The following is a 22,757-nucleotide window of genomic DNA, read 5'->3' as shown; positions in this document are numbered from 1 at the left end:
CAGGCTCTGCCAGGCGGGATGGGGCTCGGACAGCTCTGGGACAGTCCGGAGCTGTGGGCTGGTCCGGGAGTTGCTTGGGGGTTTTTAAGGATAAGATTACACAGTTTTAAACAGATCGTTTGAAAGGAAGAGAATGGTTCCTGCCTGCAGCACCGCTCCCTCTTCACAAAGGCAAAGCAGCCCTTCCCAACAGTTTGGAGTCACCAGCAAATCCAAGCCACGCAGCACCCACAATGATTAACACAGGGGCACAGACAAACGTGTCCGCAGGCCTCCACAAATCGGATTAAAGAAGAGTATTTAACATTAATGAGCTGTAATAAATTCATCAAGAGCCAGAGGGAAGACGTTTTACTGCAAGAACTTTTATTGCAGTACATTCAAGTGCCGAACCGAGCGTTGTGCTTACCGGACACGGGTCACAGTTACAGCCCCATTCGTGTCCCCGCCGCACGACAGGCTGCACTCTCCACTATTTCTCCTCAATTAAGGCTGCAGAATCATAGCATACGATAACTGGTACATAATAAATCAGAGTAAAACTAGGGAGAAGAACGCAAAGTTATACATAGAGCAAGTAAAAAATGTTTTATTGTTCTTCAGAAGGGCTCAGGGTTTGGGTTTTAAACCCAGCTCAAACACCTTCCCCTCCGATCTGATTTCCTGGTTTCCATCGTTCACCCAATCAATTTAACTACCAGCATTTCATTTTACTAAAAACATCCATTTTACTCTGCAGAACAGTTAGAACACCAGGTTTCTGGTTCACAAGGGGAAGCTAAAGGCCAGCATTAGGCAACGTCAGCATCATCTCCCTTCCACACGGACTCAAACATTACCAGATACGTTATCTCCCTAACGTAGGCATCGACATCACAAACACTTCCGTGTCTCCTTCATCTACTAAAGAAATCAGAAACGTTATATATTGTAAAGGGAGGAAGGAACTCAGTATAGTGATGCAGCTCGAGTCGTGGCGTTTCCCCGCCATGGCCCTCACACAGGTCTGCAGGCACCTGTAACACCAGGGGATGGACAAGCACCAGGAATTTTTTAACTTTATGCATAAATCCCTTCCAGGAATAGAATTCTCAAAGCCCGTTACTTGTGTTCTGAAAACACTTGCGCAATTAAGCTGCAGGATGAAAACAGAAGCGTAGAACAGGAAGGAACCCTGGGAAGGCAACCAAGGTATCGGTGAGAGGTGGGTACCAGGCTGCTTTGCCACACGCAGAGACAACCAGGAGCCTCTGGTGCCCCACAGCAAAAGGTCACAGCAGAGCGTGACCCAAACCTGTGGTGGCTGAGTCTCACAGATGTGACACCAAGTCGGAAGCACACGAGGTCAGTGCCGGGCAAGGCCCTAAGTTAACACCAGGAGACAGAAGCAGCCTGGCTGGAACCACGTATTAGAGGCTGTAAAACAACTCATCAGGGTGATTCACTGCCAACACCAGTGGCCCCACCAAGAGAGTGTGGTGCCAGTTCACTCCAAACCTGGTGTATTCCTGGCCTGCCAGCAATCGGCATGTTGGTGTGGAACTGGAGAGCCTCCTCCACAAGGGTCAAAGGAAAACACCAAGGCAATGGGTGGTTGAACTGAGCTGTCCCTGAGGGCTGGGCAGGGAACACACCCACACCAGTATCCATTCAGAGACTGCATTCCTGTGCACACACCATCGTTACCTCACCTCCGATACCAAGGAGACCCTCCCCCCCCACATCACGATTTACTGTGCTCAGCAGGGCAGAAAGTCTGGACAGCAGCAAAAAGCCTTTTCTTCTTCCTTATGACACAAATTAATTATAAGTCCTGGTCTGCACTGCCCCTTGCTCTCGTAGGACACTTTCAGTCTTCTGCCGGGAGAGATTTTCTATCTAACAACAGAAAGAATTAACATTTCAGCTGAACTCTTTGGAACAATAAGACTGACACACACAAAACCACCCCCACACACACTCACACGATTCAAAGCACCACCTCCCAGTGACCAGAAAAGGTCTTCAGCACATTCACCAAGGACATCAGGCAATGAGTCTTCTGTTAAACCCACCAGGAAGTTTTTCCACCCCTGCAGGGCCTCAACACCACGTGGACAACACCACAGACAGCCCCACATCGCTACAACACGCCCAGGTCATGCTTAAGGCTGTCAGACTGCAACCAGACAGCAACAAGGGCTGCTCCTCACATCTCTGCCAGGGCCCAGCAGGCCTGAAAAGAAGGCAACTCCGTTTAGGAGAGTCCCACGGGAATTACTGAGCCAGGCCCTAACTGTGGGTACTTTCCTTACACCAAGAACACAGTTTCTGCACAAGCCAATGCTCTGCTGGTTTTCCTTAGACATAAAATTTACTTTATTTCTTTTCTTAAAAAGTTAAAAATACAGAAGGTTCGGAAACTGGTTTTCTCCTTGCCGACGGTCAAACTGCAGCTCAAGGAGAAAACAATCCTTCACTGAAATGGGGGTTTTTATCTTTATTGTTATCAATCATCACCACCATTAGGACAGAGGTTGAGGAGCACTGACTCCACCACTAATCTGATGACGCAGTTTTGATTCCAGATTCACATTTCCAGGTGCCAAGAGTCCAGAAAACAGCCATGCTCACATCTGCCTTCGTCTGAGATTTATTGTTTTTTATTGAACACAGCAGTGACCGTTGGCATCTTTGAAGCGTAACCGCATCTTAGGCCGGTATTTCTCAAGGTAAAGCAGCTGTTTGGAATTGAAAGCTCCCCTCCTTTTCCTAAAACAAAGAGAACGAAGGCTAACGTCAATGGAAAAAGCACTGCTTCCATCACCATACACATCCTAAGGCAGATTGGTCCTCATCTCAAAGCTTTTCTCTATCTATACAACAGTGTTTTGGCTTGGCTCTGCATCCATTGATGCTTTGAGGAAGGGTAAACCAGACCAGCACATGCAGTTTGTCACCTACACACCAATATTTGAATCAAAACCCAGTTAGCAAATTTTAGCACATTTTCTTGTTTTAGGAGTTTATTTCCATCGCTGCACAACATCAAGGTCACCCTTTCCTCGCAGATGCACATGCTACTTGTTATATTAGCCAGTAAATAAAGAGCATGACATTCAGATACCAATACATGAGAGGCTTTCAGAAAAGAGCTTCTAAGTGTAAAAGGCACCATAGCCAGGAGGGGAAAAAGGGAATTTAAGAAAGGAAAATTAAGGAAGATTGCCCACAGAAGCTGCAGCTGCCCCATCCCTGGAGGGGTTCAAGGCCAGGCTGGATGGGGCTTGGAGCCCCTGATCCAGTGGGAGGTGTCCCTGCCCAGAGCAGGGGGTGGAACTGGATGGGCTTTAAGGTCCCTTACAGCCCAAACCATTCCATGGTTTATGATTCTATAAAGACCTGTGGGCAGCAACAGTCAAAGACAGCAGGAGACCTTGTGAATCCACAAAAGGCTGTACTGCTCTTTTGGCAAAGCTCATTGGACATAATCTCACCTGCTGGGCTCCACATCGAGACCTGATGTTACTGCTAAACCAGAGCTCTACAGCCCCAGCTTTCCCCAGCTTTGTTAATCTCCAGAGAGGTGGTTTCTGACACCTCCCGGGTGGGTAACGCTCACCCATCACACCGGCTGGAGCACTGGTGCTCACCAACCATCTGCAGAAACTGCTGGCAGTCCAACCTCACCAGCATTATTAATTTTTTTTAATTAGGAGCAAGTAGCCACAGCCTAGACTTTCCGCTAACTCCCCCCAAGTTAAAAATCTTTTAAATCTTGAGGTTAATGGCTTAATATATAAGCCAAGATTCAAAAAGAAGGGGGACAGCACCTCAAAATCCTCCTCTCTCACGAGAGGACTGGGCACAGCCTCAGCACTAACATCAGAGTCATGCCCATTGTGGTCAGGATACAGCTACTAGAAACCAAATGAGAAACCAAACTCATTTTGCTAGGGACGTGTGCTGCTCAAATACAACATAAACCGAGAGATTGCTCGAGAACGGAAAGTTTCACTTACTGCCTTATAAACTGAACTGCATCCTCGTACTTCATTCCACATTCAATGAGAGCAAGTGCAACCAGGACAGGAGCCCTGAAGGAGAAATCGATATTTCAGGAAGATCTGGAGAAACAATACACTGAACCCCTCAAAATACATCAAATTAAACTCTAATCAAATAGCGTCATTTTCTCCTTAAGCGTTACCTCCACGAAGACATTTGCCTGCTGAGTATGTGATGTAAAATTTCTTTTAGCAGACAGCTCTGCTTCCAGCACGCACACACAAAACAAAAAAATCAATCGCTTCTTAGCGTTTGGGGCATGAAACAATATTTCTACATCTTTATGTTTTCTCATTTCACTACAGCCTCATTTTCTACCTTGCTAAAACACGTGTGTAACACCTCCCACATGCACTTTGCTGCTTCTGAAACAGGAGGCTTGGCTACACAGGAGACAGAGCTGGAAAGCGTTGAACAGGTGACTTAGAGATTTATTATTTTTAATTATGTGCGTGTGTGGAACCGGGCATCCCAGGGACATAGTAAAACCTTCTGCTTTAGGGTTCAAGTTTAGAAATTGGTGAAGGGTAACGAGCTATCTGGTTGAACAGGCAGAAATCACACACTGACCATCTCCCGAGCCACGTTCACCCCACTGAATGCCTGGGGTGGTAATGGGTTAAACAGCCACAGCTCAGGAGAAAGCCCTCCCACCACCACTGCCAGGCTTCACTCGCAGGGAACATCATGAAGCCTCCAAAGTCACTTTAACAAAAAAGCTCCTTTTGCTGGAGCTGCAGTTCAGTTCCCCACTGCAGGCAGACCATTTCCCAGGTTAAAGCACAACCCGTAAAGCCTTGCTTTCCCCTCTGCCAGAAGCAGTCAGAGAACAACAGCAGAAAGGTCATTCTCTAAGGGATAGACATACAACCCCAGTTTATGTGACGGGGAGAGAGGAAGCTTCTGCCACCCTTTGGCCTGATATTATGAAAGAAACAGGAGACCTGAAAAATCACTCAAATTACACATGGCCACCTCCCTAAAGATGTTCCTCGGATAAAAATAGAGCCGAAGTAAACAAATGTTAATTGCCGTGGCTTTTTGGCTCTTGGGTCTTTAAATATTAGCCATTTCTCCCTCTACTTCTTCATTTTCCCCCATCTCCTCCTCTAGAGCTGGAGACTTGACGCACTCCAATCCTGTCCTTACCCGACTGCTTCAATCCTCCTTCCCTGCCCCCTCATCCACCTCTTGAACTAACAGTCCTCTGGTTACAGCAATACTGACACTTAAACACCATTCCCTCTGAGCCCGTAGGATAAGCATCACATTCTGAGATTACACCAGGAACACGAATGCAGCATTTAGTTTCCCTGAACCAGTCTTTTCTGTGTTTCATCTCAACAGGAAGATCTTCCCAAAGAAGGGAGTTGTATTTCAAGTGGTAGGGAGAGAGACATCAGTCTGCACGCGAGCAAGAATTACAAGCTCCACTCTTCACACTACTGAAGTGAAGCCACTTCAGAGTAAGAAAGTACCTGAACCAGTTTATCTGAATGCTTTTTCTTTGATTAATGCTTTATATTTAATTACTAATACACCAGCTGAAAACAGGAGATTAAATAACAACCCCAAACCAAAGCTGTTCAGCTTCAGAAATTGTTCTATAGAGGTGTTCTGCCTTTGTCAAGCGGCACAAGAGATTTTCCTGTGTTACCAGGAAGCTCTGTACTTCCACATCAACAGCATTTCCAACTGCTGGCATCGTGACTGACAGCGTTCTCAACAACCTCTCCAAGTTTCTTCTCTCATCCTGGATCAGTTATGAAGTTACTGGGGATTTTTAAGCTGCAATAAGCCTCTCTAATGACACAAACTGCTGCTGCTTTGAAGCGTTATTTGGGAGAAAGCAGAGAAATTGGCATCTCCTTCACCCTTCCCATGACTTAACCCCCAAATGGATAAACTAAACCCAAGTCCGGTATGAGAACAAGTTGGGAATACTGACCTTCCCAACCCTGCAACACAGTGAACAGCGACGCAGCATCCAGGCTCCTCGCGGAATTTGGATTTCAACAGGTTCAGCCAGTCTTCAACAATCTGATTAGGGGGTGGAGCTCCATCATCGAAGGGCCAGTCCTGGGGAAGAACAAAAGGACACCAGCTATGGATTTCAATCCATAATCAAAGGTAACCAACACTGGGAGAAGGAGAATGTTGCCTTCAGCAAGAGGCACAGTTCACACTGACAGTGCTGTGGGTAGTTTTGCACAGAAGCTGGCAGGTCAATATCCTAACACAACAGTAAATGTTTAACAACCATTTCATTGCCCTTCTCAATATAATTTCAATAAAACTCCTCTGTAGTATAGAATTTTTAGAAAAATAGCTGCCCTTGAAATCTCATTTTATTAAAAATATGCAAAAATCAATAGACTTTTCAAATAAACATCTGAAAGATAAGAAAACTGTAGACTTTTGCCTGCACTGGTGTCAGTCCTTTACAGCACTCTGTAATGCGGCCTGTGCAGAGGAGGTGCTACTTCCTAACAGCCCAGGGACCAGCAGAGGAGAAGGTGCTTCCTAACAGCCCCAAGGACCAGCTTGTCCAGCTGCCAGGAATCCAACAAGCAAGGCAGTTAAATCATTTGGGTATTTTCAAGTCAAAAAGCCATGTTCACAAGCAAAAAAGAGTGCCCAGAGAAAGGCAAAGTCAACAACTGAGCAGCACCTACAGCTCCATTTCTGCCTATTGAAGAGGCAGCCGACATGAAGTCCCTCAGCCACATTTAGTACCAGCAGCAGAGCTGCCAATCCAAATTACATGGGAGAAGCTTCCCATTTTCTTGAGGTCACAGCTCTCTCCTGGAAGTTCTGCGAAGTGGAGTACTCCATGTCCTACATTTCAGGCCCAGCCACATCACATGCTCTGTAATCATCTTGGATACAGGGAGTGTTGCAGGAAGAGCACTCCAAAGCGCAAGGGCAAAAACAATCCTCAGTAGTTATTTAGCTCTTCTCATTAGGCAACTGCAACGCAGACTCGGAGCCAGAGGATCAAATTATTCAACAACCTCTCCAATGGGAGGGAAATGGCTTTGGAATGTGGCCCCTTCCTCCCGTGGGTCAGAAACAAGCCTTTCATGTAGTGCCTTGAGAACAGGTTAACGTGAAGAACTGTTCTCTCTGCATGCTTCTTCGAGGTTTAAAACTCCAAAGAAGTACAACCAAAGGTTTCCTGAGCAGCAAGGCCAGCCCCACACAGCCCCCGGCCCCACCGCACCTCAAAGGGTGTTGGCACCTAAGGCTGCAAGGCACAACACTGCACCTCGGAACTACGAAACCAAGAAACTTCTAAGCTACTGAAATAACTTCAGATGCAATTAATTTTGAAAGATACACAAAGCACACAGAGAACTTCCTTAAAGCAAATTGGGAATTAAAAATAGCTGGGACAACACAATGAAATAAAAGCCTGTACAAACAAGACCCTACAGTAAAACCTGTTCTCTCTAATAAAAGGCTTTTACAAGACGTTCTGCTCAGTCGCACACTGCTGGCTGGGTTATTTTAGGCCTGGTGTCCTCCCCTGTCCCAGGAGGAGAGGTGTGGGCTGCCAAGGGAGGAGGCATAACCCATCGCGAGATGCTTTCATATGAAACTGCCCTGCAAAGAACAGGATTTACACGTCAGTTCTATGCCCCAGCTTTGGATTAAACCAAGCCTCTTCCTTCAGACTGAACACAGGTTACTGCGTTGCTTTAGCTCAGGTGTGAACCAGCATGTGCACACTCTTGTGCTGGCCTGAATTAATCACAGCTGTCACTTCCCCAGGGAGCACCGCCTCGGGCCTGGCACACCACTGCCATCAAATTAGCACTGATAAAATGCTGCTGCATGGGCCACTGGAATGAGGAAGAAGAATAATTCCAGGACTGGAAGAGCGATTGCAGCAAGGCTTTGCAGTTCTTTTCCTGATTATGAGTTCTGCCAGCATCACCTCCAAATTCCTGTCAGGCAGAACAGAAAACAAATTGCTAAGCTCCATGACCAAACCAGTCATTAATAACCAGGATGATGCTCTGAGACTGCACAAACAGAAAACACCGCGCTCTCGTACCACCCTGAAGGAGGATGGACAGGGAAGGACGCTTGTTATTGACCTCAACAGCAGAACGACTCGGGCTTTGTCAGTCAGCAGCAACTGCGGGACTGGCGATGCAGAAGGCAGATGGTTGGACTGGATGATCTTAGAGGTCTTTTCCAACCCTGGTGATTCTATGAGTTTATGACCAAGGAGCAGTGACAGGACGTTAAGGTGACATAAGAACCCTCTCTTCAAACCCCACATGCAACTTGCACAGAAGTTATGGCAGCAAAACACTCCCAGAACAGCGCGCATCTGTGTGGGATGAGAGCACAGCCACCGGCACAGACCTTTCCCACCTTCAGTACCAGAACCCACAGCGATGCAGTAAACAGACAGCAAAGAAGTCGCCTTTCTGACATGGACCTCCCAACTGCCCACCAGTGGTCATAGAATCACCAGGTTGGAAAAGACGTCTTGGATCATCCAGTTCAACCATTCCTATCTGCCACTAAACCATCTCCCTGAGCACCTCGTCTACCCATCTTCTAAATACCTCTAGGGATGGTACTCAACCATCTTCCTGGGCAGCCTCTGCCTGCACCCAATGACCCTTTCCGTGAAAAATTTTTTCCTAATGTCCAGCCTGACCCTCCCCTGGTGGAGCTTGAGGCCATTCCCTCTTGTCCTGTCCCCTGTCCCCTGGGAGAAGAGCCCAGCTCCCTCCTCTCCACAACCTCCTTTCAGGGAGTTGGAGAGAGCAATGAGGTCTCCCCTCAGCCTCCTCTTCTCCAGGCTAAACACCCCCAGCTCTCTCAGCCGCTCCTCATAAGGCCTGTTCTCCAGCCCCTTCACCAGCTTCGTTGCTCTTCTCTGGACTCGCTCCAGAGCCTCAACATCCTTCTTGTGGTGAGTGGCCCAGAACTGAACACAGGATTCGAGGTGCGCTCAGGCGGTGGTCATTCCAGAGGACACGGAGAGTAAAGAAAGCCTGATCCAGGAAGAAGCAATAGATGAAGGAATGAGAGAAGGAGAACAGAGAGATGATCTGATCCTGAAGATGATCTGACGTAGCATTTATAATGTTACAAAACCGCACCCACAAGCAGAACTGCAAGGACTGCAGAAGCCCACAGGAACCAAATCCATCCCAGCCTCCTGGATTTAATCCCTGTTGACAAACATGTGCATGCAATCGTACTCCTTCAAAGATGGAACATCCAAATCCCCACCTTCCCACTACACCATCTGCCACAGCAGCTCTGTAGCTGCCACACTCCACCCGTCCTGCCAGCACACAGTCCCGTACCAGGGTGTGCGCAGGCTCTGCTAAAACACACTCATTTTGAGGGGTTTCACTACGCTTCTGACCTCAACAGTTTTTGCACAGGCACTAATCCCTCTCAGGCTGTGTTTTTAATCTTAATGTTATTTTTGCAAGCAAATATTTGCTTTAAATAGCGACGTGTTATTTTCTCCAGTTACCAGCCAGCTGGTAACTCAATACCCTTTCTGAACAGCGACACGACCCGTGCGTTCATCGGAAGGAAACGCCGTGTGGGAGGTGGTTGTGTCCGTGACCAGTCAGGCTGATCTCAAACAGCAAACCACGGTGGCAATACTGAATTACTGAGACTGCCCCAGGACTGGGGTCACCAGGATCAGCAATGACCATCCCTGTCACCTCCTGCTCTCCGTTACCCTTACCAGATTGCCTGGGGGATTTATGCTCTCTCCTGTTCCATCTCCCGCAGAGGGACACTAAGAACCAGTGTGTGCCACACGCAGAGAGGCTTATGAGTAGAGGGAAAGAAATCTCATGCATGTGACTCAAAGCGAAAGGTGTTCTGACAGAACCGTGCTCAGCAGAGCTGGCGGAAACACCATCTCCAGTTTCTGGAAAAGCTTCCTCAAAAACTGCTTTCAGTTCAAACCTGAGAACAGCAAGTTTCAAAAGTTTCTTGAGAACCAAAATCCCCGAACTATTTTAGAACCACAGAGCACTTCCCAGCTCCTGCAGCTGCTGGGGGCTCAGCCACAGCGTGGAGAAGGTGGAACTCGCTCCCAGCTGCAGGAGCCAAGGTCAGCCAACCTCAGACCACGGCAGGACTGGACACATGCAAAACCGTCCCCAGTCTTCCAGGAAGAACTCAGATCTCTGCTCTGGCACGGGAGCTCAGAAATACCCTCCGTTTATATCAGAGCTCTGAGGAGTTCAATCCTTCCAGCCTCTGGCAACCTGAGGGATATCGCCGCCAGAGGTTTCACAGCAGCGTGCCTGAAAACACCGAGGTGCCCGAGTCCAGAACAGCTCCAGGGTGAACAAAAACACTCTTCCAGAGCACAGCCTGAGGAGCACCAATAGCCCTGCAAGGACTGTTTTTTCCAACAACACTGAGGCACTCGTGGCTGCCTGGAACCAGAGTAAATGCTTCCCAGGGCCAGGAGCCAAGAAACCCGGCTGACCTGTACAAAGTTTCACAGATACACCAGGACACAAGTTTTTCTCCTAATGGAAAACTGCAGAAGTTTTCCTCCAAGTGAGCCGTAAAAATGAAAGGACAACAGAGGACAGACTACCTGTAACAGGAGGGCAAGAACCAACTTCTGGCCTCACAAGAGCCTTACTCACTCCAGTAAAATAAACCGATGATATTTGACACACTGTAATCATTCAGAGGCACTGCCTGGAAAAACACTGCCTGTGAACACAGTGTGAGCACACACCTATTAAAAAAACCTCCCCTAAAACACCCCGCGATTCCAGACGATGCAGTCATTGCACAGCATTAAGGAATTCCACCTGCGGACCAGGGAAGCCACCAGGCTCCATCAAGAGGGAAGCAGTGAGGAGGCAACCCACACGCTGCACAGCCAGCCCGTGGGAGCCTTGGCCTTAAGGAAACAAGCAGCTATAGCCTCAAAAGGGGCACTTTCTGAAAGACTGAGAGAAGGACCGTTTCTCTGCATCCCAGGAAGTCAAGAGTAGAGCCAACAAGTGCTGTACCTAGAGAAAAGGATCGAGCCGAGTTGTATGAACCGAAGTCAAATGCTGGATTAGTATTGACCCAGCCACAAAAAGGCAACCAAAACATCTCAACAGCTGCAGAAATCCAGGAACAGACATTTTGAAGCTCCCAGGTGATGGTAATGAATCAGCAAGCACCTTCACAAAATCACAGTGAGTTTCTCAGAGCCTGATTAAGCCAATGCCGGGGTCACAACGCTTTTGCTCAGTCTGAAACAGCCACCAGCTCTTGCCCAAAGCAGGAAGCCTTCCCACTACTGCCAGACCATTTTTAAACAGTTGTAAAGGCAACTCACTAGAACCTGGATTCCTTCTTTTTCGATCGGAGCTTGATCGTAAGTGGCATCACAGACTCGCACCAAGGTGGTCACTCCGTACTTCTTCAGCTCCTTCAAGAGAAAGGAAAACTTGTGAGCACGTGGACAGAGCAAAGGCACAAGAACTTTCTCATTAGCTACACAACTCAACGCCTTCCACAGGGTCAGCGGTGCCGCAACTCTCACACAGCTCTCAGGTGACTGCACAGCAAAGGAGCAAAGGATAGTCAGACAAGGGTTACAGGTAATGGGAATAAATGCAAAACCTCTGGATTCTTCCTCTCTAGGGAAGCACCAAAGTGAAAAAGAATGCATACGTAAGAGCAAAATTAAAATAGCTGCATATATTCTCCACGCAGCTTCTTCTTCTCTTTAAATAGAAGGCTGGAACTGTTTGCTTCAGCCGTGTTGACATTTTGAGGCAGGGAGGAACAGAACGCACACCCCACCATACTCCAGCTTCCTTGTAATGCACTATAAGTAGCACATTGTGCTGGATAAATAATCAGAAGATCAAACAAAAGCTGTTCCAGCTTGCTTTGAAGGTTCATAGAGCAAGAGAATTTCCTCTCACGTTTGGTCTGAATTGCTAACAATTAGCAATAATATCTACTGCAGAGTCAGGACTCCTGAAAAAGGAAAACAATTCATAAGAAAGGGGGGCAAAAAAATATAAAGATCAAAAGAATGTGGCTTTCATACAGAATTAACCATCACGCTCTGAGCAGACCCCTGGTGAAGGGCACGCTGCAGGGTGATGGAAGGCTGTTAACAGCCCCAGCCAGACATCAGGCTGAGATGACAGGGTCTCTCTGGAATGAAAAATACCTGCAAACGCAAGATAAAACTCCACTAGATACGAGATCTAAGGGCACAAAGATGCAGCAGCTTTGGAGCAAACCAGAATGCAGAACACACTCTGCTACCACTTCTCCAATGATACCATCTGCTCCTTTTCAGAACACCGAATATTGGATTTTGCAGTATTTAAGATCTTATTGTGTCACCGATGGTCTGATCCACTGCCCAGCGTAACCGACTCTTTCCAAGGCTCCACCCAGGCAGATGTCATTTCTCATGGGTAAATTCTGACATGTGAAATCTTTGACAACTCTGGGGCTTGTTGAGGAGTTTGAGAACACATCTCGTAAACTGAAACATCTGTTTCAGTACTGCATTTAATCCTGCTCTAAGGGATAAGAGAGATTAGGAACCAGTCACCGTTCTGTTAACTCCTTTAAACGCGGAGCACAGGGTCGCTGTACTACAGCACTGCATTACAGAATGAGAAACACAGTTCAGAACCGCAGTCGGCACCGTCCTTCAGAGACTGGGACAAGAACAACGCCAGGGTGGTCAGGCGGTGATCTAAAGTGGAAGCTCAGCCAGTCTCCCACAATTAAAGAAAAACAGGACTTCAGAAAAAGCATTTGTTGGATTCTTTTCTCATACTGTCCTGAGAATGTGAGCATGTACTGCGGATAAAAATGCCTCAAGTTCTGAGTACAGTGTACATAAAGCCCAAGCACTGCGAATGAGCGGCCAGCGCTTCTGCAGGAACCAGGAGTGCGAAGGAAGGAAGGAAAAGAAGGATGCTATTTTACGTGACCGCCTTACCTCTATGAACTTGCTGAGGGTCGCATTGGTTGGGTTGTGTGTGATCAGGAAACGCATGTTCTCAAAAGTAATTTCGACGGGGGCTGGACGGTTCATAATGGCAAAGAAAACGTGTGAGGGGCCAAAAAATGAAATTAAGAAAAGAAATCAATAACCTTGGAAAGGTTTCACAGCAGAAAACATTAAAAAGACCACTAAAATGCCTGGGATTGATCAGAGCTTGTTTTGATGTGTTTGTTCCTTAAAGAATTCGCTTCTAGAAAAACAGGTTTGCTTCAGAATCCACTTGAATTCCACTCCGGCCTCAGTTACTGCAGGTGGTATCCTTCAGACTCAGAAACCCCGACTACGTGCACGACTAGGCAGACAGCTCTACATTTAGGCACTGGTGAGGCAAAAAAGTAAGGGCAGATTTTCTCTCCACTTTGTTTTCTTGATGCTTAGTTTTACTAGAGTCAGTAAAAGGAAAATGCTTCCAATGTGCAGGAGATATCCCATATATTTGAGTGAGTCCGCTGCGTCTGGAGTCTTCAAGGCAAAGTACTTATGGCACGTAGAACCCCCTGTGCTCCGCTCACTCGTCCGCCAGGATGCTGTGCTGGGCCTGGCAGAAGTCTGCCCTCACGCTCAGAATCGCCATAAATGTGCGACGTATATTCCACCAGAACACCTGGAGAGAAGGGAAACAGCACGTCAGAGCACTTGTAGCTTCTGCTTCCAGAAACCCCACACACTAACCTTCCCAGAGACATTCCAGGTAGCCTGAATAAGGCTACGTTTAACGAACAAGTAGGAATCCATCTTTATTGTAGCTGTGAACCCAATATTCTTTGAGTACCGGGCACGCTCCAGTGCAGAGACACGGGTAACTGCTGTTCCCGGCAGGCACCACAACAAGGAAACCTTTCTGCGCTCTCTGTGGCTTCTCCCGCTCAGGCAGGTGCCCTGGCAGGGGAGGAACCAGCACGAAGCCCGACAGTGCTGTGGGGGTGGTCAGACCTGGCTGCGTTAAGCCCAGATATGTCAAAAATACTGTTGGTATGGCCTTATTTTCTGAACAAAACAAGCAGCCATATATTGGAACTATTGCTAGCAGATAAATTCCACCAGCAGCACCGAATCACCAAGCTCTCTGCAGCAGCAGGGGGATCCACTCCAGAATCGCACATCTCAAACACATCCAAGTGGTCATTTCACAGCAATAATTTTGAGTTACTCTCAGTCCTAACTGTGTTTATAGACTTGGTTATTAAGACAGTGGTGGCCTCCAACCCCAATGCACAAGATTCGCGATACGGCTGTTTCAGCAGCAACAGCACCTCTGCTCTGAGACAGGCTGAGAGAGTTGGGGGTGTTCAGCCTGGAGAATAGGCCGCGGGGACATCTTGGAGCAGCCTCCAGGACTGAAAGGGGCTCCAGAAAAGCTGGGGAGTGACTTTTTACAAGGACATGGAGTGATAAGACAAGGGGGAATGGCCTAAAATTGTAAGGGGAAAGATTTAGATGAGACATTAGGAAGAAATTCTTCATAATGAGGGTGTGGAGGCCCTGGCCCAGGTTGCCCAGAGCAGGGGTGGCTGCCCCATCCCTGGAGGGGTTCAAGGCCAGGCTGGATGGGGCTTGGAGCCTCTGATCCAGTGGGAAGTGTCCCTGCCCATGGCAGGGGTTGGAACTGGATGGGTTTTGAGATCCCTTCCAACCCAAACCACTCTATGAACAGCAAAAGAAAACGTAACTGTACTGTGAAGTTCAGGGCAATGAGAATGCAGCGAAGCTGAACCAGCTTAAGGCTCAAATGTTCAATAAGCAACACAGGCTCTTCATTACACTTGAAAATCACGAAGCCAAAGCATCACCACTGGCACTTCTTTTATACAGAAAAAGTTCTAAATCAGCTGAATAAAATCCTAACAGGCAGCCAGGAGTCACACACCTGCAGCCCAGGCAGAAAGGTCAGCGCGGCACATGTGAGTGAATACAATTAGGAAAAGACGCACATGGATGGAAGTTCACACCCCAAACTTCTGGGGTGCTCAACACCTTAATGAGATCCTCACTTTAAAACAGGCAAATTAAGTACTACAAAATTACCTTTTTCATTGACATTAAGTCAAAAATCACCCAAAGAACAGCAATTATTTCCTTAAAGAACAGCTTTCAAGGCCAAAAAAGGTACATTAATTAGGTTGCCAGAGGCAAGAACAGAGATGTTTTCAATAACCTCTCCAGACCTTAGAGCAGTTCTTACTCCAAGTGACCGAAATATAAATTTCCAAAGCAAACCCTGGAATATTTTATGGGTGTGGTGGCTGCAGGACCCACCCTCACCCCAGATGGAGCAGGCCTATCTAAACCGATCACGCTCACGTCCTTGCACTCATGGTTCTTGCACACTTGTCACCACTCTCGTATATCACCAACTCTCAGAGCTACAGCCATGATGTACCAGGACCAGAGTAACTGAAGGAAGTTACAGCACCCACACATCCAACACACGTACAACTTGAGGCAAGAAAGTCTCTTTTCTGGCCTGGTTTCCCCCACTTGAGTACATGCTCCAGTCACCAGATGCGTCCTGCAGACCTACAGTACAGAAACAGCTCCAAGACAAACTTTTTAGGACCTAACAAGGTCATTTAAATAAAAGCAGTTGTCAACATCTCAGCACAGGAGATCAGAACTTGGATCCTGAGCACCAGAGGCTCACAGCATCCAAAGCACACACTTGCTATTTAAATCAACCCTTTCAACATTTTTCTTTCCAGCACCAATAATGGGGTTGGAAGAGCCTCATCCAGGGCTGTTTGCACTGTGAGCTGTACCTAATCAGGTCATTACAGCTACACTCCTTCCTCCTCACGCAAATTAAAGAGGAAATCTCAACTCAATTAGTTTAAAGGTCTGTTGTAAAAACTATTTACCCAGCCATGAAGAAAGGACACACGGAGATGACACGGCCCAGTGAATCAAGCATGGCAGGGGAGTCACCAACTCGCATCCCACTCCCAGACCCGCACCTGCACAGCCCGACCTCAGCCGAGCCTCTCTCAGTAGCTCGACTTGTCCGCAGAACAGGAATGACACCACCTTACCTTCCCCAAAGGAATGTTACCAAAGCGTTTAATTAGCTAATAGCTAAGGAGTGATTAAAAATGTAAAGCACTGTATTTAAGTCTGAAAAGTAATTTCCAGAAGGATGAGAAGTTTATGTAGCACACAGTCCTATTTTTAAGAGTTTGGTGACTGACACATAAATCCCTTCCTCCCAAGACTTCCGACTCCCAACTGTTATGCTTAAGTGTAAAAAGAAAAAACAGGCTTCGAGTGAAGAAAATGAAAACCAGGAACCCCTATGGCCTCCAGCTTCTGATCTCCCCAGGTAAATACTGCAGAATTCCTTCCTCCTGGTGTTCGCAAGCAAATTTGCACTTCAAAAATCCCAAAGAATCAAGCACTACCAAACCAATGACAATAAACTGTAACCACGTCTGTGCTCAACGTGAAACAAGAAGCCATTTTTCAGTCAATTCACTTTCAACTTCTTCTGCTCAGCAAGAGTGAGAATGCATGGAGAGCACCCAAAAAGTTATAGTGTGTTTTGTGTGGCCGGCCTTGGGATGGGAGCAGAGGGATCCCACAGAACAGCGCTGGGAATGAGGTGTGATTGCTCTGTCAGGAACCAGGGGAGGAGAAAAAGCAGAGACAGAGGCCAAGCAATCACCACACACATCTGAACAGAACCAGATAGACTCTGGAGCCAGTTCCTGATGGCGTTTAGTTTAATTACTAGAGAATAATCATCAATCGAGGTGTCTATCTCCTCAGCCAAGCCCAGTGAGCTGTGGCAGACCCTGCACCTGCAGACTGGAAGGGTCTAATTTATAACTAACAGCACAGAGTGCTTGACAGAGCCTAACGAGCCCAATTTGAGCAGAATGGCTTTCAAACCACTATGAATGTACAAGAAGATGCTTAACATGTAAGCAAGGGGCAGCCCTATTAACCAGCACAAATAAATCAGGGTGATTAACTAATTAAGTTAACAGTTAAATGAATTCCTGACTTGACAGAAGCGTCACTTGAGATTGCCTCACATGAAAACTCAGCACATCAACACCACTCATCTCTGGGGCTGCCCTGTCTCTCACCACATCGACTCCTAAATCGGACAGGGCAGACAGGTCTAGCAAAAAACAAGGAATAACAGCATCAAGAATTCCCAGTTCCACCATCTCCTTCAAACCAGGCTGTTAAAAGTGCTGCCTTAGTGACACAGAGACAGAGAAAGAGCTTGCAACAGCTGCAGCTTCCCAAGATTGCAAAACACAGATACCTTTGGAAAGGTCAACAGGATCACCTTTCAAAATAACCCAGCACACAGGATGCAGAGCAAAGCCTGCTAATTTGCCAGGCAGTGGGAAAAGAATACGTCAGTGTTCTGAAGACCAGTATTTTGAAACCATCTCGACTGATGGTGTTCCTGTTAGCAGGAATCCACACTGGATGTTAACAAAGTTCAGTACCGAGCTGCTGAACGTTTCCTCTCCTGTAAAACCTCTCTCCATTTGCAGTTCCACACGTGAAACCAACCGGCACCGCAGCGCAGTGACAGCACACAACTGGATCCCGTTCCGACAGAAGCTGCCATTCCGATCAGACACTGCAGCCCAGCTGGGCTTTTCCTGCGTCCGCACACTCCGCTTCCCCTTCCTGCACTGCCCCGCTAAGCAACCCCCGTCCCATCCAAGCACCACCGGAATGTCCTGGTTCATCTGGAGCACATGCTACTTTTCAAAGGAAAGAATTCACCAACCCCTCCAAAATCAGCCTTAAAACAGTAGCAAGGGAACCAAAGCAATCACCTTTTCTAAAATCCACCCTCCCAGAGCACAGAGAAAAGAAATTCTGGAGCTGACATTCTTGGCACAACCTCCTGAAGGCAGCTCGCTCGCAATGACACGTGCCTAGAGAGGGGTGAGGTCAAAAACTGCACAGTTCCACCCTCTCCACCCCCACGGCGGGGCTCCCTCCAAGCCTGCCGACAAGTTCTGTGGGTGACTCATCCGCTTCCTTTCGCACCAACCCAGGCCCAGGCCGTGAAACCCACGGGAGCAGATCCAGATCTGCCTTTGCAAGGGAGAAAAATGGCCAGATTAAAGAAATCTCAACTTAAAAGTGCTACATCAGGATGCAGTACGGATTGTCCGTCAGGCAGGGCTGCACGGAGAGAGAACAGTCCAGCAGTCAAGCTGAGACCGGAGCACTGCACAGGGAATGTTCAGCCCCCACCTCTGAATCCAAGCGAGGTCAAATCACCACATCCAACACAGGCACCGGGGCGCAGAGATCACCGTCCCAGCACGCTCCAGTGGGAAGCGATCAGGCACTGCATGAGCTCCAGCAGAAAGAATCGACAGGCGCACACGCTTTCTGCTGCAGACCCTTCCCTGCTGCAAGGCAGAACCTGCTTCACAGGTAACAATGCTGTTCGGACACCCAGGACTTTCTCAAATGCCTTCCCCACCCACCACGTAGTTTTTAAATTCCATCACATTTGAATGTTATTTACATACCGTGCCCAAAACATTTAAAGGCACTAAAAGTGTTTGATCGAAACCAAAAGGTCCTCCTAAGGAAAAGAAAAATAAGCTGTTACCCCATTTAAGTCACAGAATTGTATTTAAAATCAACACTGACTTTAGCCTGCAGTTCATCTATCCATGACACTAACAACTCATTCCTATGAATTCCGAGTCGTCCCGGCCCTATCAGCCGTCGGTCGCTGACAGGACAGCCCTGCTGGATCATCAGCTTGTCACAACTCAGACCACACAGTCTCACACTTCAAGATGAGGCATCAAAAAACACCCAAAACCCCATTAACAACTCAAGCAGGACGTAAAAGCAATTTCAAGTTGCAGAGCAGCAGGGAATCTTTTTCTATGAAGTTACTGAGTTGAATTACTCGCATCTTAATCCTCTCGCTTATTTGAATTTACCATATACCTCTGCTGGAAAACACCTTAGAGGAGAGTCGGCTCCTTCTCCCGGCCCCGGCAGCAGCTGAATTCAGTCTGACACCTGAAACTGAAGTTGACTGATAATTCCCCTGCACAGCCACAAAGTCCCAATTGTTCAAACCCACAGCCATTTTTTCAGCAGAGCTCGACTGTCGCTGCCCGAGACCAAAGAGAATTCAACCAGTTCAGCATGGAACAGAGGGAAACAAGGGGTAACAAAAGGTGCAGGCAACGGTGACCTGGATAGACACAGCAACCCAGCATCTCGAGTGTTGGAACTGCAAAAAGGATCGAGAGATTTAAGACTCCTTTAACTCTTCACAATTAGCAAAACGAGCCACGAGATAATACTACAGTCACCAGACTCCACAAAGGTGTTTTATACTCTGTTTTAGATCTGTATGATATCCATCGGCCAGATACCAGCCCAGATCAGAGCCAGCTCAATCCAGCACCACAGGCAGTAAAAGGAATAGCTTCCAGCCAAGAGCCTCAATCCCTTAGGTCCATTTTGCAATGTTAGACAGAACTGTGTTCAACCTGCAACTTCTTAACAGTCAAACCAGCTGCTGAACTGATCCAACCACCACAGACAACCCCAAGCTCCTCTCTGCCCGTTCTGTAACGGGACATCACTGGCGACCAGTCTTCCCCGCAGAGATTATCAAAAGCGCAACTTGCACCAGCTTACACAAATTATCTGCTTGCACGCCAGTAACTCGCAAGAGCCACGCTTTGAGCTGTGGATCACCTTCCTTAAAGCAAGGAGCGCGTTCCACAAGCCACGCAACGCCCAGCTCTCCCTCTGTGCTCTCCCGCCCAGGCCTCACAATAGTTAATAGACACGGCATTCCACCTCTGGGCAAAGTCCAGGCAGGAGCGAGGACACCGGCTGCCATCACAGCTCAGCTCCGCTCTGACAGAGCAAGAACGTTTAAGTACAGTGTGGGAGAAATTGATGGATATTTGCAGGCAATTAAACACGAAGCAATCACCTGCGCTTGTTAGAGAGACACACAGACATCACTAGACCGACACTCCTGGCTGCGCATCCATACCTACACAGATCCTTCCTCCTACCTTCACTCTGACCAATCTCTTCTCTCCAACAGCTGAGTCCATTAAATCGAACTATTTCTACACACTGAGTCACACAGAGACAGAGTTTACTGCTGCTGGCGGTGGGTTTCTCTCTTCTTCTCTCAACACCAACTGCAGTTCTGAGTCAGAACACGGCTGGTTCATTTGGGGAGTTTTGATGCACGTTTCCATTTATACAGTAGCCTTTAAAAGCCCACTTTCTGCCCGCCTCCTCCTCACGATGAAACCAAGCAGCACACAGCTGCCCTGAGAGAAAACGCAGATCGTGACTAATCACCCCGAGGAACACGAGGAGCCGTCACAGCCAGCGAGCGGAGGGCACTGCTCCCATCGTCCTGTCCCATAACGCCTCCCAGCCTGCCGCCTCGCCCCGGCTCTGGCCCCACACCTCCGGCTCCTCACCCACAGAAACACGCCCTGAGCAGTGAACCACGGCCGATCCCAGGAAGCACAGCGCTCCCAGGCCTTCCTGCAGGTCACTCCCAGCACCCTCACCAACACCAGTACTTTCCCCAGCCACTGCCCCGGCCAGACTTCAACTCTGCTGCCCCAGCGGCTCCAAATCCCACAGGGATCCTTCAATCTGCACAAACTGGCCTCGGCGTCCCAACCCTGCCCCCACTCAAACCCCAGGAAAACCACCACATCCTGAACACCCTTCCTTTCCAGTTCTGCATGCCCCCCTCCAGCCTGAGCAAGATCCCCTCCACCATTGCTTCCCCCTCCATTTTCCAGCCCTGATCCCAGAACAATGCTTTACCCTTTCCTGACCATCTGCAGGACAAGGAGACAGCCCCTGTTCCCCCGAACTCACCCTCCCATCCTTTCTCAAACTCTTCCACATCCGTGCACGCACAGAGGAATCGGTAACACCCCCTTCCCTCAAACAACCCCCTCAAACCAGGTACTGGCAAGACCCCCTAATTCACCCACCCCAACCTTTGCAGTCTCCTTCTCTTCCCACCAGTGCAATCCCACCTGCAGCGACCTCCCCTCTCGAACGCAGCCCCAACTCCCTCCCCTAAGCGACCAATTTGGGGGGCTCCCAGCCCCATGGCTGAGGGGAGACCCCCATGAACCAACCCTGTCCCACAGGGGAGGGCAGGGCCCTCCAAACCAGCTGGCAGGGACGTCCCGCCCTGCAGGTAAGAGCTGCTACCCTGCAACCAACCCCACCGGCCACAGGGGTCCCTCACACCAGCCCAACCCCACAGGCAAGGGGGGACCCCCCTAAACTAGCGCCAGAGCAGAGCAGGAGCCCCGCAGGGCACTGAGCTGCCCCCCAGCCTGCTCCTGAGGCCAAAGGAGGCCCCAAGGACCAGAAAGGTTCTCCAAACCAGCTCCACAGGTCAGGAAATCTCCGCCGGCTGGGAAGGACCCCTCAGAACCAGCCCCTCGGAGCAAAGAGAGCCCTCGGGGCCAGGAAGGACCCCAGAACCAGGCCTGCAGGATCCTCTTGAATCCTTCAAAGGAACCTGAAGAGCCTCTCCACACCAGCCCCACGGGACAGGGACCCTTCAAACCCCCTGAGCACCCCCCTCAAGACCAGCCTCACAGCTGGGGGATCCCCTCCAACCCCTTTAAGAAACCTGTAGGGCCTCTCAACACCGACCTTATGGGTGGGGGATCCTCTCAATCTCCCAAGCAGCCAGGGGAGCCCCTCAAACCCTTCCAAGGGAACAAGGGTGCCCCCCCCACCCCGACCCGTCCGAAGAAGGGGGGATCTCCTCAACCTCCCTCAAGGAGCTTACAGAGCCTCTCCACACTGCTCCTACGGATGGGGGACCCCGTTGACCCCCCCAAGAAGCCAGGGGAGCCCCTCCCCCTTTTCCAGGAGACAAGGGAGTCCCCCTAGACTATCTCCGAGGTTCAGGGACACCCTCAAGGAGACAAGGGGAGCCCCTCAAACACCCCCAAGGAGCCAGGTGAGCACCTCAAACCCCCCAAGGAGACAAGGGGAGCCCCCCTAGACCAGCTCCGGGGCCTAGAGACCCCCTCAAACCCTCCCAAGGAGCCGGGTCGGTCGCTGCGGCCTCGCGGCCCCCCCTGCCCCGTCCCGTCCCCTGCCCCTGCCCCTCACCCTGGGCATTGAGCGCGGCAGCGGTTCTTCCGAGCGGGCTCTGCGCCTCCCACACACCGGGCACGGGGAGGGGAGAGGAAGGGGTCGGCGGGGCCCGGGACGGGGCTGGGGCTGCGCTGGCACCCGGTGCGGCCCGGCCGCGCGGAGACACCCGAGAGCCCGCGCGGCGCCGAGCGGCTGCTTCCCCCCCCGCGCCGCGCCGCGTGGTACGGCCCGCCCGCCGCTCATTGGTGCGCTCCGCCGCACCCCCGCCGCCCGCATTGGTACGCTCCGCTCCCCCCGCTTCGCAATAGCCGGGCGCATCCACTCGCCGCTTCCGCGGGGAGGGGTTAAGATCCGGGAAATGCCGCTGGGGCAGCCTCTCTCCCCACCAACGGCGCCTTCTACCCCGCTGCCGTTGGAACGGGCGCTCCGCGAGGGAGGCGGCGCTGCTACAGGCGGGCGATTCCACCCCCTTGGGGTGTTGGTCTGACCCCACCTCGCCTGCCGGCCCCAGCGCACACGGCTCGTAGCCAAGCGC

At 49.5% G+C, this 22,757-nt stretch overlaps 1 protein-coding gene across 3 annotated transcripts; it reads right to left on the bottom strand.

Moving 5' to 3' along the window:
• Window positions 1-2,334: 2,334 nt before the first annotated feature.
• PTP4A2 (protein tyrosine phosphatase 4A2) lies at window positions 2,335-22,444 on the bottom strand. 3 transcript variants are annotated; one of them, XM_069875519.1, is made up of 6 exons: window positions 22,238-22,444; window positions 13,037-13,706; window positions 11,399-11,491; window positions 5,996-6,126; window positions 4,002-4,076; window positions 2,335-2,751 (listed from the first exon to the last, which is right to left on the bottom strand). In XM_069875519.1, exons 2-6 carry the CDS (start codon window positions 13,130-13,132, stop codon window positions 2,643-2,645), a joined length of 504 nt encoding a protein of 167 aa, XP_069731620.1. In that variant the 5' UTR covers window positions 13,133-13,706; window positions 22,238-22,444; the 3' UTR covers window positions 2,335-2,642. The 3 variants fall into 3 exon arrangements, with proteins under 3 accessions (XP_069731620.1, XP_069731621.1, XP_069731623.1); XM_069875520.1 differs by lacking the exon at window positions 22,238-22,444 and adding an exon at window positions 20,137-20,258; XM_069875522.1 differs by lacking the exon at window positions 22,238-22,444 and adding an exon at window positions 17,899-17,918.
• Window positions 22,445-22,757: the final 313 nt, after the last annotated feature.

The sequence above is a fragment of the Phaenicophaeus curvirostris genome, chromosome 23 (assembly GCF_032191515.1).
Source record: "Phaenicophaeus curvirostris isolate KB17595 chromosome 23, BPBGC_Pcur_1.0, whole genome shotgun sequence".
NCBI lineage: Eukaryota > Metazoa > Chordata > Aves > Cuculiformes > Cuculidae > Phaenicophaeus > Phaenicophaeus curvirostris.
This window is presented reverse-complemented; position numbering and strand designations above follow the sequence as displayed.

Excerpts from the sequence above, each read along its gene's own strand:
- PTP4A2 (XM_069875519.1), bottom strand. The coding sequence starts at position 13,132 with ATGAACCGTCCAGCCCCCGTCGAAATTACTTTTGAGAACATGCGTTTC. Across the intron at positions 6,127-11,398 it reads AAGAAGGAATCCAGGTTCTA|GACTGGCCCTTCGATGATGG; the intron begins GTGAGTTGCCTT and ends GTTCTTCCCCAG. Across the intron at positions 4,077-5,995 it reads TGTGTTGCAGGGTTGGGAAG|GGCTCCTGTCCTGGTTGCAC; the intron begins GTCAGTATTCCC and ends TTTCTCCTTCAG.